The 16,745-nt window shown below is 49.6% G+C and overlaps 1 protein-coding gene across 1 annotated transcript; it reads left to right on the forward strand.

Moving 5' to 3' along the window:
- On the forward strand, window positions 1-12,289 carry LOC133342500 (cilia- and flagella-associated protein 100-like). Its single transcript, XM_061551653.1, has 12 exons — window positions 1-7; window positions 413-480; window positions 770-933; window positions 1,553-1,633; window positions 2,262-2,434; window positions 3,477-3,547; window positions 4,886-5,037; window positions 6,936-7,071; window positions 7,627-7,829; window positions 8,587-8,680; window positions 10,429-10,574; window positions 12,118-12,289. Exons 1-11 carry the CDS (start codon window positions 1-3, stop codon window positions 10,540-10,542), a joined length of 1,263 nt encoding a protein of 420 aa, XP_061407637.1. The 3' UTR covers window positions 10,543-10,574; window positions 12,118-12,289.
- The last annotated feature ends 4,456 nt before the right edge of the window (window positions 12,290-16,745 follow it).

The raw sequence follows: 16,745 nt of genomic DNA on the forward strand, positions 1-16,745 counted from the left end.
ATGCAGTGTGACCTGGGGACAGCAAGGTCACACTCTGTGTGTCGCAGCAACCTCCCATGTTATTGCTGGCAGCATGTGTGTATGTGGGTAGAGGTGGCGAAGGGGTTAGCGCACTGCACTACGGACCCAGCAAACTGAGTTCACATCCCAGCCATGGCTGTCATGAGCCGGCGAGCGATATCCGAACCAGTCTTGGGTCTCCTCTAGGTCGACCCAGCCTTAAATGAGCACATGGTGCAGTGAGTGAACATCAGCATTGGGGAGACTAAGGCAGCCAGGCGTGGTGATAGTTAGTACTTATGGCACTTGCCCCATCAGTCTATTAAAGGTTATATGGGGATCTTTGTGTTGTAAGTTAACTTTGTGAGTTGGGATTGTGTTGTGACTGGTGTAATCGTGTGTGTTCGTACAGACCGCCAGGTGGAGAAAGAGGGGCTCTCTGAATTTGTCTCCCGCAAGCGAGAGATGTTCCTTGTGCAGGTAACGGGGTTCAATGGCCAACGTGCCGCTGCTAGACTTCTCGCTCACACACACAAACGAGACTGTCTCGCTCCGGCCCGTTTTCTGGTACTATTCCGACTATTCCTGAACCCAACAAGATGTACGTATGTGCACACATGCATTGAAATCCTACGCAAAAGAGCTTTATAGCTCATCGGATTCCTCCAGTAAATACACGATTCAATGTCTGTACCCTGAATGCGAAAATCGATTTTAATTAATAAATCTCGCTGAATCGTCCTGCGCATGCTGTGCGTGCCATGCACAGTACGGCCTGAGCGTGAAGCGCGAGGAGATGCGCGCCCTGGAGCAGCAGGGAGCGCGCGAGGAGCGAGCGCTCGAGCAAGCGGAGCGCTTTCTGGAGGACGACGCGGCCATGTTCGATGAGTTCCTCAAGCAGAACGATCGCAGCGCCGTGGAGGCCATCAGGGTGTGAGCGTTCGCACCGCATCGGCACTGCACTTGCGCAGCACCCGGTACCGCACCGGTACCGCACTGGTACCGCATTGGCACCAGTACCGTACTGGCACCGTACTGGTACCACACTGGGACTCCACCGGCACCGTACTGACGCGGCACCGTGCTGATACCACACCGACACTGACTGGCACCATACTGGTACCGTACCGGCGCAGCATTGGCGCAGAACCGACGCAGGCCCGACAACGCACCGGCACCACACCATTTCCATGGTAATACTATGGCAGCATTGCAATGCAAATCAAGACACAATCACCACACGATTACTACAACATCATCACACCATTGCCACAGTATTATCACACCATTATCACACCAACGCTGCACCAGTACCACACCATTAGCACACAATTACCACACCAGCACTGCACCATTATTTCACCAGTACCACACTGCGCAAGAACCATCATTGCACAATCTCCACACCAGTGCCTGACCAATACCACATTTCCACCACATTACCTGCTAGACTCACCTGCAGCATTGCCCAGCGTGACTCAACAAGTCCCACGTCGGGTGGCTGATGTGCCGCGTGGTTTGTGTGCGTGCTCGTTGGCGCGCCGTGCTCCAGAGCGGAGATGGAGATGAAGGCGCGGATGGAGCAGGTGGCTGAGATTAAGAAGCTGACGGCCCAGATCGTGTCCGCCAAGAGGTGAGGCCTGTGTTCCGCTCTGCAGGCCGCTTGGCAGCGACATCGTATTCGGCCAGGGGTGGGCAACGTACGGCTCTGTGGCCTCGTTTCCCATGGCCCACGGCTTCATTTAACACGGCCCGCACCATCATTTCATATGGCCTGTGGCTTCATTTCACACAGCCCACAACTTCGTTTTTGTTACGTGGCCCATGGTCTCTTGAGTCTTACCAAGAGCTTAATTTCAGCCGGGTGTCTCCGTGTCAGTGAAATCGGAAAATATTTCCGCACATGGCACACTACATCAAGTATACCTCTCGTCATGGCTGGCTGCTCATCACGTGCCACCTACTCCAACCAACCAGCGGCATCAAAATTACTCGGTGAGAATATTAGGCCATTACCTATCGCTTCGAGACTATCACTTAGATATGGCCTGCAATGATAATAATTCATCACTGCCAGCATCAGAGCCACACAAATTGGGTACTGGAGGGGAATATTTCCAAATTGCCAGTACTGTTTCTAATTTGAACAAACTCAGTCACTTATATCACTGCAGGTGCCTCTTTGCAGAGAGCGATGGCTGAGGTGTGTGTGCTCCTGTGCGGGCGCGTGGCTGATTCGCGCTTCGTGCTGCATTGTTCAGTGAGATCGCACGGCAGGAGGATCTGCTGCAGGAGTACCGATTGTATAAGCGCTTCCTGGAGGGGCTGGCGCCACCGGAGTGGCACCAGCGGCGGCGCGAGCGCAAGCGGGCGGCACGAGCGATCGCAGCACCCGGGGAGGGAGCAGTGGAAACGGAGGGAACCTCCCCATGCAGTGAGACACGGCAAATAGGACTGCCGCCCATCCTGAGCTCTCACGCTAAGCCCCCCTGTTCTATGACCTGCACGTGTGTGCCTCTCACTATTTCAGCATTCGTGTTCGCAGGAAAGCCCAGCGGATTCTAAAGATTGTTCTGCTGGAGGGTTGTGCTACATTGTAATGTTTTGCCAATTTCGTTTTTAAGAGAGTTGGGATTCACGTGGGAGGAAATCGGAGTTCCAGTTTAAAATCCAGAATGTTTGTGGGGATAATGCTGAAGAGTTTGCACAGACAATAACAACAGCCCTAATTTCAATTATATAGCATCTAAATACAACCACATTTCAATATAATCAACGATTTTTGGGTTTAGATCGCGTTTATTTATAAATGTGTCGTAACCCTCCACCACCCGACACGGCCAATCAGTAAAAAATGTGTCACGTTGACAAAGACAAATAGTTCACTGCTTTAGCCCACCGGTGTGTTGAAGCAACAACATTCACATCCTCAGGGAGGTGGGGTCCGGGGTGATTCACCAATCATTCTCAGAGACAGCCAAGGTAGCACTGACACATTCCATTCCAGGGCAGCCCCGGCGACAAACCAAGAAAGGAGGCATGGGGAGCAAGAACGCAGAGGAATGGTCAGGCAAGGGTCAGGGGGAAGTGTGTGTCAGTTCAGTCAAGCTATGGGGAGCAATGAAAACAAATTAGGTGGTGTAAAAGCCCGTAAAACAAAGAGGCAGAGGGGATACTTGGGGAAGGTTTGTGTCGGACAGCAGCAACATCACCAATATACAGCCACGTCCACCCAAGTGGAGGTCAGGAGAGAGGCACAGCTCTCAGGCGGCCAACCTACCCGCCACCACCAGACGGGGGTTCACAAACCCAACTTCTGTCGTGCCAACTCCTGGCCACCTGCTCTAAATCGCAGTGGTGATGGTGCACCACTATGGCCAATTCAACATTTACCATTGTGGGTGCACTACAATGATGTGTGTGTATGATCGCTGGTGATTGCATCACGGGGGTGATTGTGCGTGCAATTCCTGCAGAGCCAGAGAACAGCAAAGGAGACGGAGGCAGCTCCAACGCATCCCAGGACAACTCTGACGACAGTGAGGGGGTGAGTGAGGCGTCTGCATCACTTGCAAAGTCAATGGTTAGATCACCACTCACACTGATCATTTCACTCAGTCGTTCACTGAACAGATCACTGAATAGATATCCGACAAGTTAAATGGTTCGTTTATTTATTAGTCCACTAAACTGATCACCGATTAGTTCTCTGCAGGTTAAAGGTACTGAGTGTTCCGGTTTGGCCAGAACAGTCCTGGTGTTAAAAAGTATTTTCCTGAAATGTTCTGGCCTGAAATGTTCTGGCCTCATGCTCGACTCATGATACAGGCAAACGGTGGAGCTACCTGAGTGGTGGATGGCGCTACCTGAGCAGTGAATGGGGCTACCGGAGTAGTGGGCAGGTTTACCTGTGGAGTGGGTCGGGCTCTCTGAGTAGTGGGTGGGGCTACTTGAGTTAGTGGGAAGGGCTACCCAGGTAGTGGGCGGTGCTACCTGAGTAGTAGGCGGGACTTCCTGACGAGTGGGCAGGGAGTGAGTGGGGCTACATGTGCAGTGGGCGGGGCTATCAGAGGAGTGGGCAGGGCCTATGAGCGAATCAGAAACTGCCAACCCCGTCATTGTGTGGAAGGGGCTCGTGATTGGGTGTTGCTATGTAAAAGTGCGTAGGGCTGTCATCTCTCCATATGCCCCAGTTTAGCCTCCCCTGAATGCACGTGCCATTGTTTCACTTCCATACTAATCATGGATGCTGGCACGGTGTAATGGTGAGCAATTTACTTTTCTTGAGGTTACCGGTTCACTCTTGCGGTGCAGCTGTTGAAAACACCCCACACCTCTGTCCTCCCACCATTATAAATGGCTACACCACAGGTATTGTGTGGTTGAAGAGTAGGCCAAATACCCTTTAGAAGGGGCTATCTAAATGTCCCTCTAGTGGAGGCCCTGCCACCAGCAGTGGCATGAGTAGGCAATTTCAGGGCTGCTCATTTACCTTTATCGTCCAATTCAGTCTTGGAGAATCGTCATGAGCTGGATTGCTCCTCCGCTCGCCGGGCCATTTTGCGGCCTGGCGAGATGTTAACTCCCTTGCCTGGTATACAGGAGGTTGTGGGTTCGATCCCGACCCTGACACCTGCTGTATATTTGGAGATTGCATGTTCTGCCCGTGGTCGTGTGGATTTTTCTCCAGGTCCTCCGGTTTTTCGCTCCACATTTAGAAGCGTGTTTTAAAGCATTTGGCTGCTAGAAATGTCCACGTGATAAGCCACTTCATTGTGCTATCATTAGTGGCCAGGTCGCTTTATGAAAAATAACTAAATAGCTCAGAGGGGCCTTACCTGGTGGTGAAAAATATATCTAAATGTGGATGCCGTTGCTCACCCAGGAGTTTGAGCTGCCGCTCAGCAGCCCCCAGGAGCTGCTGGACCTGTTCACGGAGTTGGAGGAGCAGAACCTCTCCCTGATCCAGAACTCCCAGGACATGGAGCAGTCCCTGGAGGAGGCACGCCAGAACATCGCCAGCACGAACCAGCGACTGTGAGTTCAGATGCTTGCATACAGTACCGAGTACTCGTTTAAGGCTGAGTTGACCCAGGGGAGGTCCAGGACGGGATCGCATAACACATGCCACTCATGTTCTGCATCATGGTCGAGAATGAGAACGTGGCCACTCGGATAGGAGCTGAATTCACGCAAGAAAATATGCAAACTTCTGCACAAAGCACCGACAAATATCCCCCATATAGCTTACATAGACTGCTGGGACAAGTTAAATTAGTTTGCACCTACTGAGGCTGGAACGATGCACAAGTAAGTGGTGTGGCCATTGTTTACACTTCACCAGGTACTTGTTTCAGGTTGAGTTGACCTTGAAAGGCCCAAGACCTGTTCAAATATTGACGAGGTTTGATATTCTTTGGGTCTTTCGGTGAAGTCACGTAGATAGGTTAAAAGAAAATAACAAAAAACTACGACGTTTCGATCGCAACATGAGCAGTCATCATCAGGAAAAGGGGGTTAGCTTCTAAAGGTAAACTGTTTATAAAGGTTTGAAATGGGTGTAACCCAAATGTCAGCAGCTAATGTTAATGTAAGTGGTTGGCAGCAACCACGACCGTGGTTGGTTTTCCACCAATCAAAGGGCTGCCAAGTGAAAATTAGCATGTTAATGTAAAATCGGTGAGCAGCCTCCATGGCGCGTGTGCTGAGGTGGCTATGTTCATGTGAGAGATTAACATGTTAATGTGAGAGATTAACATGTTAATGGGAGAGATTAACATGTTAATGGGAGATTGCAGAGCAACAACCTCTAAGGTGGCGCGCGAAGTAGCTGTGTTAGTGTGCACCTGTTAATGAACAACTAACATCAGAAAGTGCTAGGATCGGAACATCATAGCCATGCTCTTTGGTTCTTTTGTCACGTAGGTATAAAATAAAATAAATCACGACGTTTCGGACGCAACACAAGCGTCCGTCATCAGGTGGGAAAGCATGGTCTGCTTCTGAGGCAGACTGTTTTAAAAGGTTTGAAATGGGTGTAGCTCAAGGGTTATAAAGAAGTGGCCGGGGCTAGTGATGTTAATGTGATAAATTAGCATGTAACATCGCCAGTTATAACTTAAACTGGTTGATAATGTCCTTCCAATGATTGCTCAATTTGTACCCATCTTCTCGGTTGGAATTGTGTCTGCGTCTTGTTTTATAGATGGCTTCATGAACGAATCTTTGTTGATAGCCAGTGGGTTTGCAAAGTACCTTCATCTTAGAGAAATCAATTTCATGTGAGCCCACCGCATTAAAACAATGATCAGCCACGGCCCTGGTATTGGTCCTACCGTGTTTCAGATCTGCCTTATGTTCACGAACACGGTCCGAGACATGTCGCTTAGTTTCCCCAATGTAACTACTGCCGCAGACACAGCTTAGTTTGTAGATGCCGAGGTATTGCATGTCAGGGATCACATCCTTCACATCCCAAGTTCGATTCCCGCTCACGACCAACACCAGTGCAACCACACACCACCATAGGACCACACACCACAAAATACAATCCCACACCACTACATACAACCACACAACACTACAATCATCCAACACCACGTACAACTACACACCACTACGTATGATCACACAGTACTGTGAATCAGTCCTGGGTCTCTCCTAGGCTGACTCAGCCTCAAATGAGTGTCTGATGCTATGTGGAAATCATCACCACTTGTAAGACAAATGCGGCCAGGCATGGTGTTGGCGACCCACCCCCTCGTGTACCGTGTCGGGCTTTTATGTATGTAGAACTTCTTTCGCCCTGTACGTAGCCAACCATGATAATCAGAGGTGCGGCCTTCATAGGTGCTCGCTAACAGCGCTTGCCCCAACAGTCTGCTAAGGCTATACGGGGGATGTTTGTCTTTGTGTGGTCACGCTCGACGTTACAGGAACAAAGAGACAGAGGCCCTCGATGTCCAAGTGCAGGAGCTGCGTGCCGCCATCACTCACGAGGAGGAGAGGGCGTCCGACCTGGAGCTCCAGGCCAACGTGTTCTCGCTCGGCGAGCTCCGCCAGGAAGAGCAGGTGGGAAGCCCCGACCGCTGGTCCAAGCCCTCGCTCACCGTCACCACGCATCCTATCCCACCCAACTCACTCTCCTCGCACCCCCACCATCGCCAACTACTCCCGTGGCCCTGTGTGATGGTCGCCATGTCTCCTAGTATCTGTGTGTCCCTGTCTCCGTGTACATGTTCCTTTTTTCTAAGTGTTTTGGTCTCTGTATGTTCTTGTGTCGAAGTTTCCTGGCGTCTGTGTGTCCTGGTCTCCATTTGTCCTGGTGTCAAAGTGTCTTGGTCTTTATATGTTTGTGTGTCGAAGTGACCAAGTCTCTGTATGTTATTGTGTCTAAGTGTCCCGACCTCTTTGTTTCCTGACTGCTGTGCATCTTTGGTGTCTAAGCGTCCTGGTCTCCATGAATCCCAGTGTTTAAGCGTCCTGGTCTCCGTGTGTTACGGTGTCTCCTTGCTTCCTTCTCTTTATGGTGTCCTCGTGTCCGTATGTGCTGCCCTCCGTCCGCGCGCCCCGCAATCCACGCATTGTCGTCCTCTCTGCTCGCGCCCTCCGCTTCGACCGCCGCAGGAGCAAATGCTGGAGGCACTCAGCGCCAAGGTGTGCGCCGTGTACCGGGCATGTGTGGGCACCAGCGAGGGGAATCTGGGAACACTGCAGATGCTCACGAGCGTGGAGAACCGCCTCGAGGAGCTGCTGGTGGAGCTGGAGGGGATGCCCCCGGAGCGGGTGCACAGTGCCGAGCGCGCCAAGCACAAGGAGCGACGCTTGCGGTGAGACTCTACTCCTACTGTTACTGTTTTACCAGGTAAGGCCCCACTGAGCTATGTAGGTCTTATTTAGAAGTGACCTGGCCACAAATTATAGCTTAACGAGATGGCTCATCATGCAGAAATTTACCGCAGCCAAATACTCTAAACGCACCTTTCTAAGTATTGAAGGAAAAACCGGAGAGCCGGAGAAAAATCCAGACGATCACGGGGAGAACATGCAAACTCCAAATATACAGCAGGCGTCAGGGTAGAGATCGAACCCACGACCTCCTGCACACCAGGCGAGGTAGTTAACATCCCCCACCGCGGTGCCCTTCCTCTCTTCCTCCTCCTCCTTTCCCTTCCGGCTGCCGATGCATGCTACGTACGTAGCACCAGGCCATCTGATTATTAATGTAATCGCTCACGCTCTCAATTATCGGTTCAATTACGTTATTTGTGATCGTGTACGACAGTGTGTATGATCACACATGGTGGCGTGTGATCATATGGAGTGGTGTGTGGTTGTACATGGTGTTATGTGATTGTAATGTTATGTGGTTGTATCTGGTGATGTGGAGTTGGTGCATCTACTAGTCATCTCAGTCAGTCAACCCATAGCACCTGTATCTGTCCCGTGGCCTCCTTTCAGTGAGCTTTCAATACTTAACGTAGCCTCAAAGTTCACCTGGCCTGGCACAAGTGCCGTGGTGACGTCATCGCTACTTAGTGGTGAATGGTGGCTGTTGTTGTTGTTGTTGGTGGTATGTGGTTGCAGTATGCGGGAGGAGAAGGCCCGGCAGCAGAAGCAGCACCAGGAGGAGCGACTGCGCCGGGCGTTGGAGAGAGCGCAGGCTGAGATCACGCATCGGGTACCGCGCTGACACCGAAGAAACACACCACACTCACCGCATACACACCACACACATGCCGCACTCACACCGCACTCACACCACACAGACACATCGCACTCACCAGACTCACACCGCATACACCCCACACACATGCCGCACTCATACTGCACACACCGCACTCACAACACACACACATTGCACTCACCGCACTCACACCAGATACCACGTGGACATCACACTCATCACACTCACACCACACTCACCACGCACACACCACACTCACCGCATACACATCACATACAAATCGCCACTCACACCGCACACACACTGCCGCACACACTGAACTACCACATACACACGCTCACAAACTCCAGTATCATACTGTAGGGGTGTCAGGGGAAGGATTCCCACCAATAGGAGGGTTATTATCACGCGTACACACACCCCGCTTGAACACGCACGTGCACACAAACGGTTACACTCGTCTACGAGAGAAATGGATTCTTGGTCACCGGACACCTGCAGCACGTTGGTGATAACACTTGATGAATAGAACAAAAATGTAAAACATCTGAAATATCACCTCCCAGCCTCCATCTCCCCACCCCTAACCTCGTTGCATCATTGTAGGCTGCCTATGCTACATATGTACACAATCGCACAAGTTGTTCCGGTAACCACTGTGGCTGCCAATGTACGGCAGTACGATAATGCATCGTACGATATAAGAACCACAATAACACATTGTCCATTTTGCTACGTATCGTTGTAATTTTTTGACAACCACCTACCCATCAACCAAGACCTCCACAATATTCCTCGCTGCTGACTCAAGTCCCGATCCCCTATCTGAGATCACACTGTCACCATCCTAAAATCCGTAAAAACCCTTGCGAACAGAGTGGCACAAAGCGGACGTCCAGAATAAACACCTCATTCGAGAACCAAACATCGCACACCTCCTGGCTTTGACATTGCTCCTCCTTGATAGACACCGGTGGTGTCACCATCAACCGCATCAGAACATCACCACCAGGCCGACGCACACAGCTCCTTCATGGGTGGAAATTTAAAGACAAGCCACAGTCATGCTGTTGTGGCCATGCAACATAGAGTAAACTACTGGAGTCTGCACTCCTTCCACGGAGGAGGTGGAATAGCAAAACTACACAAACTCTCTCTGCTGAGCCATCTCATGGTTCGTAGACCTCAACATTGGCATTTAATTCCTGAACCCATTGCCATCATGCACACGCACAGTTCAGAATATCGTCATATCGTTGTCCATTCATTTCTCATTTCCTGATAAAATATTTAGGAAATAGTAATGATTAAAGTTAACAATATTAAAGTTCTATTAATATAGTTATTGCATTACACTTTTAAACTCCTTTTTTGTTTTCTTTAACGAGTAACTGATGGGATGGCGATGTTGTGACATTATCGCGTTCTAACAGCACGTGTGTGTTATAAGCATGATATCGATTTCAAAGTTACAATGATTAGAAGACTCGCGTCAGGGTTATGGTGAGTGAGCTGAGGTCAAATTACTTTTAATCACTTTTTATTTCTATTCAAATTCCATCACAGGACAAAAAAAAAGCAGACGATAACATTGTGATATACAATTACCAAGCTGCGGGAAACAGGGCATCGCGCGGTGACCATCACAGCGTGAAACTCGATAGCGCGCATTATCTGTCATGTCAAAACGATATCGCGGGAACGCCGGCGATCGGCGACCCCGCGTGCGCTGGCGTTCACAGACGGGGCGCCGGCTGGTGTTCCGCTCGGAGCCTCCCGTGCGCCGCACCCACAAGGAGCGCGGTCAGGAGAGCAGCGAGAGGGAGCAGGAGGAGGCCCTCTATTTCTTCAGCTGAAGATTCACGACGACACGTCAGCTCGCGTGCAGGTGACGGGAGAACTCTCACGTCGCGCGATCGCGAGAGGTTTGAAGGAGGCCTTCATCCAGCATCGGATTGACCGCTACTGGTGATGATGATGAATCTTCTAGCCTGGTGCAGTCGTGCGACCGTCCTACACAACGCCGCCTGTGCGCCGCATGTGGTTGGCTGTGTCATCAGCCCCATAGTGGGAGGGTGGGGAGTTGTAAAGGGCTGAAACCCTCCCCCTGGTGAAGCATCGGGCCCCCCTCCTGAATTAATATCGTCATCATCATTCCATTCCTTTGTATTGAAGTGTCCCAATGCGACCTCGTGTGTTTTGTTCTCATTCAGAAGTTATTCTCTACATACATGGACTCCACTTATACATATTAATGACTTAGTTTAACACGTAGACTTTCACGACCAATATCATCCATAAGAGTTTTTTTTGGGTTAGATCGCGTAAATATATAAATGCGTCGTTAAAACCTGCCACCACCCGACACAGCCAACTAGTAAGGGTTGTCACGCAAACAGAACGTGCCAATTCGTCACTAGTACAGCTCACCCGGTGTGTTGGAGAGCCAAGCCACAACATTTCCAAACGAGTACGACGTTTCGCCAGTAATTACTGGTGACGTAATATTTTTTTTTATCTCCGCAAGGAACTACTGGTGACGTAATTATTGGCGAAACGTCGTACTCAGTTTGTAAATGTTGTGGCTTGGCTCTCCAACACAGCCGGTGTGCTGTACTAGTGACGAATTGGCACGTTCTGTTTACGTGACAACCCTTACTAGTTGGCTTTGTCGGGTGGTGGCGGGTTTTAACGACACATTTATATATTTACGTGATCTAACCCAGAAACCTCTATTATGGATGTTTACGACTTGTCAGGGGCTTATAATTTGCATGAACTTATAGCAATATGGGAGTTAAGATGAGTTGCATAACTCTGCCTGAAGTACTTGTGAATTCAAACACGTTGTTGCGTTTGATTCCTTGCAGAGATAAAAAAAAAAGATTGTCATCGTCAAGTCAAAATATGTTCATAACCACTTAAAATGTGCCTGTGTGCATCTGCTTCATCGCCGTGCATAAGTATACAACTCACCCATAGGTGTGTGCCAGAATACCACTGCATAGTTTTACGCGGTTCTGTCAAGCTATCGCGTTGGACTGCTTGTTGTTGGGTATGATGTCCGACGTTTCGTTGCACGTGCCAGAAACTTTTGAATCAATGCAGATCCAACAGCAGAGGGCAAGCGACTGCATACATAACACCTTAGCCTTCAATTCATTTTCTGAAGGTCTCAGCACGTGGTTTGAAACATAGGACTTCAAGATACAACCCGAAAAACACATCAAAGAGCTGCCGTGTTTGAAATAGCTTGCCCTCTGCTGGTACATCGCCCTTCCAAACGACAGCAAAATTCACGGTAGAATTAGAGATGATTTCACGATACAACCCGAGTAGAATGCACGGCTAGACACAAGCAAAAATGTTGTTGCTCTGTCCGTTCAGCGTTTTCACATTTGTCAAAAGTGTGTTTAACGTTGACTGTGCAGCCCTCCAACCTCGCCCCCCCCCCCCCGTTTTTACAGGACTGCTGCTGCTGTGTGTGTCCATCAACCCACGCGCGCTTGCTTACTCATGCAAAGCTGCCTGCGTGCCCTATAAGGCGGCGGTGTTGACTGTGTACTGGTAGCGAGCAAAATAAAATTAATCCGTAAAAACAAAGTTTTTCACTATAAATCCTTTATATGCGTGGCATCGGTTTTATTTTATTATTCATTTCTGTTTTTCTTGAGTAAGAGTTTCATTTTTATCACATTGGTATTTTAAATTAAATATAAAAAAAAATTCCTAAAAAGTGGAAAATTTTGGAAATGTTTTTCCACGAAAATAAATTGTCACGCACAACGAGTCTGTGTGCAAAATGTCAGCTCGATTGGATCACGGGAAGTGGGTTAAAAAACGACCGAAATATTTGCACGGTCGTAAGCGCGCAAGCAAGCAAGCAAGTGAACTTAATATAAAGGATAAAAAAAAGCGTCTCTATCGACACCACCTTTTGATATCTTGAATGTTGCTTTTGAAAGGAAAAGTGATGATGTGTGCCAAGTCCTCATCATCACCATCCACTCTGGGTTCTACACGGGTGGGAGGTTAAATCATGGCTTGAAGCAGTCCTCACGCGTGAGAATACCCGTCGAAATTTCCCAAACCACTTTGGCGATGCGGATTTGAGATTAATCTCACGCTGGCAGAAGTCGGTCATTATCCTGGATCTGGACGCATTGGCGGTACTACACCAGTGCAGCAAAAACACACCGGTCCTCATAAAACCGTCTACAAACAAAATTTGAGCTGACGTTCGTCTTCCGACTGCTTCGACATCGCGGAAACTGATTTTGACTCGCACCACCCCGCAAGAATTTCTGACCGGGGTTGCGAATCGCGGGTAAATAACTAAACAATGCGTTAATTTGCCTTTTCTTTGTTATACCGCATACCGCCGGATATGCAAAACAATACACGGTTCACGTGCACGAGGAAGAGCAAGGATGACATGGATAGATAACATCAAAGCATGGACGAGGCTCACGCTGGAACAGGCAATGAGGAGGAGGAGCAGAAGACAGAAGTCAGTGGCGAAGGATAGCCCACGGTGCGGATAACCCTCGGATCGAAGTGGGCTGAACACAAGACTACTTCCGATGTACTGCCAATACGTTCATTTAAGCAGAAGATGAAATCAATCCGAGACACATGAAACAATGCCTCTGTTGACAAGACCGTTAACAAAAGTTGTGTTTTTCTTACATACCATTAGCCACACGGCCCTCGGGGAGCGTGTAATTTTAGCAGCGTTGTTTCGACACAAGCGAATTCCGGACTGGTTTTGACATTGGGCGTCTCCACAGCCGTCAGCCTTGCTTGCAAGGGCCACTTCGAAGAGAAATTCACGTGAATCGAGATAAGGATGCCAGAAATTAAACATAGTTGAGCCTGGGTAGTGCTTGGATGGGCGACTAGCGTGTGCAAACAGGTTGTCGCAGGGTTTGCGGGGCTATGTGGTGGGTAATGTTCGCGCGCTGCTCTTCGTAACCCGGTGACCTGAGTTCGATTCCCGCTCACGGCCAACACCGGTCACGATAATCTGAACCGGTCCTGGGCCTTTCCTAGGTCTACTCAGCCTCAAATGAATACCCGGCGCGGTGTGTAAACATCGCCACTGGGGAGACAAAGGCGGTCGGGCGTGGCGCTGGCCACCCACCCCCTCGTGTACCGTTCCGGCCTTTATAGGTGCTTGCTAACAGCACTTGCCCCTACAGTCTGTTAAGGCTATACGGGGGATCTTTTTGTGCGTGGAAAGTGGTAGTTTAGCGGTTAGCGTGCTAAACCTGACGATTATCCAAACCGGTCCTAGGCCTCCCCTAGGTCGACTCAGCCTCAAATGAGTACCTAATTCGGTGTGTAAACATCGCCACCGGGGCGACAATGCCAGCCGGGCGTGGTGTTGGCCACCCACCCCCTCATGTTTATTGCCGGCCTTCATAGGTGCTCGCGAACAGCACTTGTCCCGAAAGTCTGTTAATGCTATACGGGGGATCTTTGTCTAAGGGCTACATCGTGGGCAGCAGAGAAGACTAGCAGCAACGTGCATCGTTTTTTTACTGTACTGTACTCATTTGCTTAAAAATCTATGTTCCCCCACCCCACATCTCCAACCGGCGCTGATCAACGTGTGGTCAAATACCACTCACAGATTAGCACCTCCGATTAGCACGGTTGCCTGCATACGGTCCGAAGGAAGGTCAACACACACACCCATCACTGCCTGCGCGGAACGGTTAGGTGTTCACCAATCAGTGGGTGAGCAGAGCTATGTAGGGTACACATGTCGAGTGTCAATTGTGAACGTCTCACAGCCCCGGCAGCTGCTGCTGTGGCAGCGCTGGGCCGGCAGCTGCTCACGGTGGTGCAGGTCTCGTGCAAAGCTCCGCTCCACGAATTGCCTTTACTCACAGACTTTCTACGAGAAGAACAGCAGTAAACTAACCACCACCCTCCAAGATTATTATTATATTTACCATGGCGGGCGGGGGGGGGTCACCATGTAGCGACGTTAACCACCTATTTCTGCCACGAAAACTCATTTCTACCCCCCCTCACCCCTCTTTTATCCAAAAGTGGTCTCGTCCTTCCCAGCGTGACACTTAAACTTTTCTGTGCCTCATTTTCTTAGGGGTTTTTTTTCTCAGTTTATTGGGTTTCCCTCTTGGGTTCTTAGGGGGTTATCTCAGTTCATTGGAGGTTCTCTCTCAGGTCTTACAGATGCGAACCATTCGTGGGTTGACGTGCACGCCAAAGGGCTTTAAATTATAATTGATTTGGATTTGAAGCTTTCGTGGCTGCAGGAATCCATACTCTTTGGTTCTTTCGGTAAAGTCACGTGGGTAGAAATTAATAGATCACGACGTTTCGATCGCAACACAAGCCACCATCATCAGGTGAGACAATCACAGCAGGGAAAAACTGCTAAAAACTTTTTCAGCAGAATTTTCAGCAGTTTTCCTGCTGTGATTGTCTCACCTGATGATGGTCGCTTTTGTTGCGATCGAAACGTCGTGATCTATTATTTTCTACCCACGTGACTTTACCGAAAGAACCAAAGAGTATAATTGATTTGCTATTGTTTGTAAACTCGAATGTGCTGTGAACCACTGCACCGGCACTCGTGAAATGTAATGGGCAAGGGTTCGAAGCAGCTTTTAAAGCGCTTACCGAATGGCAGGTGTGTGTTCAAGCCGGCATCATCAAATGAGGTGACACCTACTTTCTGGGGTAGGAATCGACTAACTCTGGTGCAGCGTTTCTGAAACTCTTTTGGACCCGCGTGCCACTCGGCCGATGCAAACATTTCAGCGGACCCCCCCACACACCCACCCCTGATGACAAGCCAGTAATACAAACATAATGATTCATGATAATTGGTTCTTTACCCTTCTATCTGGCAACAAAACTGACACCTTTTTACAAGGAGTCATGTTTGCATAGACCGCAATACCTGCAGTCATAAATACAAACAAAAGACATAACTCTGATAATGTGCACTCTGATAATGTGCACATTATCAGAGTTATGTCTTTTGTTTGTATTTATGATTGCAGGTATTGCGGTCTATGCAAACATGACTCCTTGTAAAAAGGTGTCAGTTTTGTTGCCAGATAGAAGGGTAAAGAACCAATTATCATATTTTTACTGGCAAATGAGGTCCCCATAGTGTATAATGATTCATATTACCGCTTGTAACATTAAACATGTTGTTTTTAAAACGCAGCTACAAAGGTATTTTAGGCGGGGGGGGGGGCATTTAGATCTTAGGGTTATGGTAGTTTAATCAGAGTATTTTACCGAACTTGATTGTTCAATTAAATACCATTAGTAAAATATGAATTCGTGTACGAAACAGAAGGCGTACAAACATTGGCATTACTGTCCGGATCAGCCTGCATTTGCATCACAGCCCCGCGGAGCACCTGGAGGACCGTCACAGACCACCGCTGGAACTGGGGCCCACACTTTGAGAACCACGTGTAGTTCCGGTGATCGGGATTGTTTGGCCATACTTCACCACGGTGGTCCGTGTGGGTTGATGAAGGGGGGGGGGGGGAGAGAGAGACAAAGGCCGCTTGGGAAATCGCTCATCGCGGAATTTAAGGGCAGCAGTGCGCTAACCATAGCGCCACCACTCCACCCACGGTGGTTCAAATTGCGTGGTTCTATGGAGCTTTCTCGAGTGTCTCCGAACGGGCGCGACTAAGACGATCCTTTAAACTGACTGTTGGGGCAAGTGCTGTTAGCGAGCACCTATTAAGGCCGGAAAACGCGAGGGAGCGATGTGGAAAACACCACGCCCGGCCGCCTTGGTATCCCCAGTGATGTTTACACATCTGGCTGAGTCGACTTAGGGGTGGGTGGGGGTGCCAAGAACCGGTACATATATTCGCCACCGAAGTTGACCGCGAGCGGGAATCAAACTCGGCGCGCTAACAACTGCGCAGCCGCTCCCCCCCATCATCATCATCACAACAGCGATCGCACCCCGCACACCTCCTTGCACGCGCATTCCTCGGTGGCACGCGGCGCGTGAAGAGGAATGTGGACGACTCAGGCTCGCACCGGCTCG

Source organism: Lethenteron reissneri, chromosome 15 (assembly GCF_015708825.2).
Source record: "Lethenteron reissneri isolate LAM-NWPU_2019-01 chromosome 15, ASM1570882v1, whole genome shotgun sequence".
Lineage (NCBI taxonomy): Eukaryota > Metazoa > Chordata > Hyperoartia > Petromyzontiformes > Petromyzontidae > Lethenteron > Lethenteron reissneri.

Coding starts and splice junctions, on each gene's coding strand:
- LOC133342500 (XM_061551653.1), top strand. Junction 2,435..3,476: donor GGAGGGAACCTCCCCATGCA/GTGAGACACGGC, acceptor CAATTCCTGCAG/AGCCAGAGAACAGCAAAGGA. Junction 3,548..4,885: donor ACTCTGACGACAGTGAGGGG/GTGAGTGAGGCG, acceptor TTGCTCACCCAG/GAGTTTGAGCTGCCGCTCAG.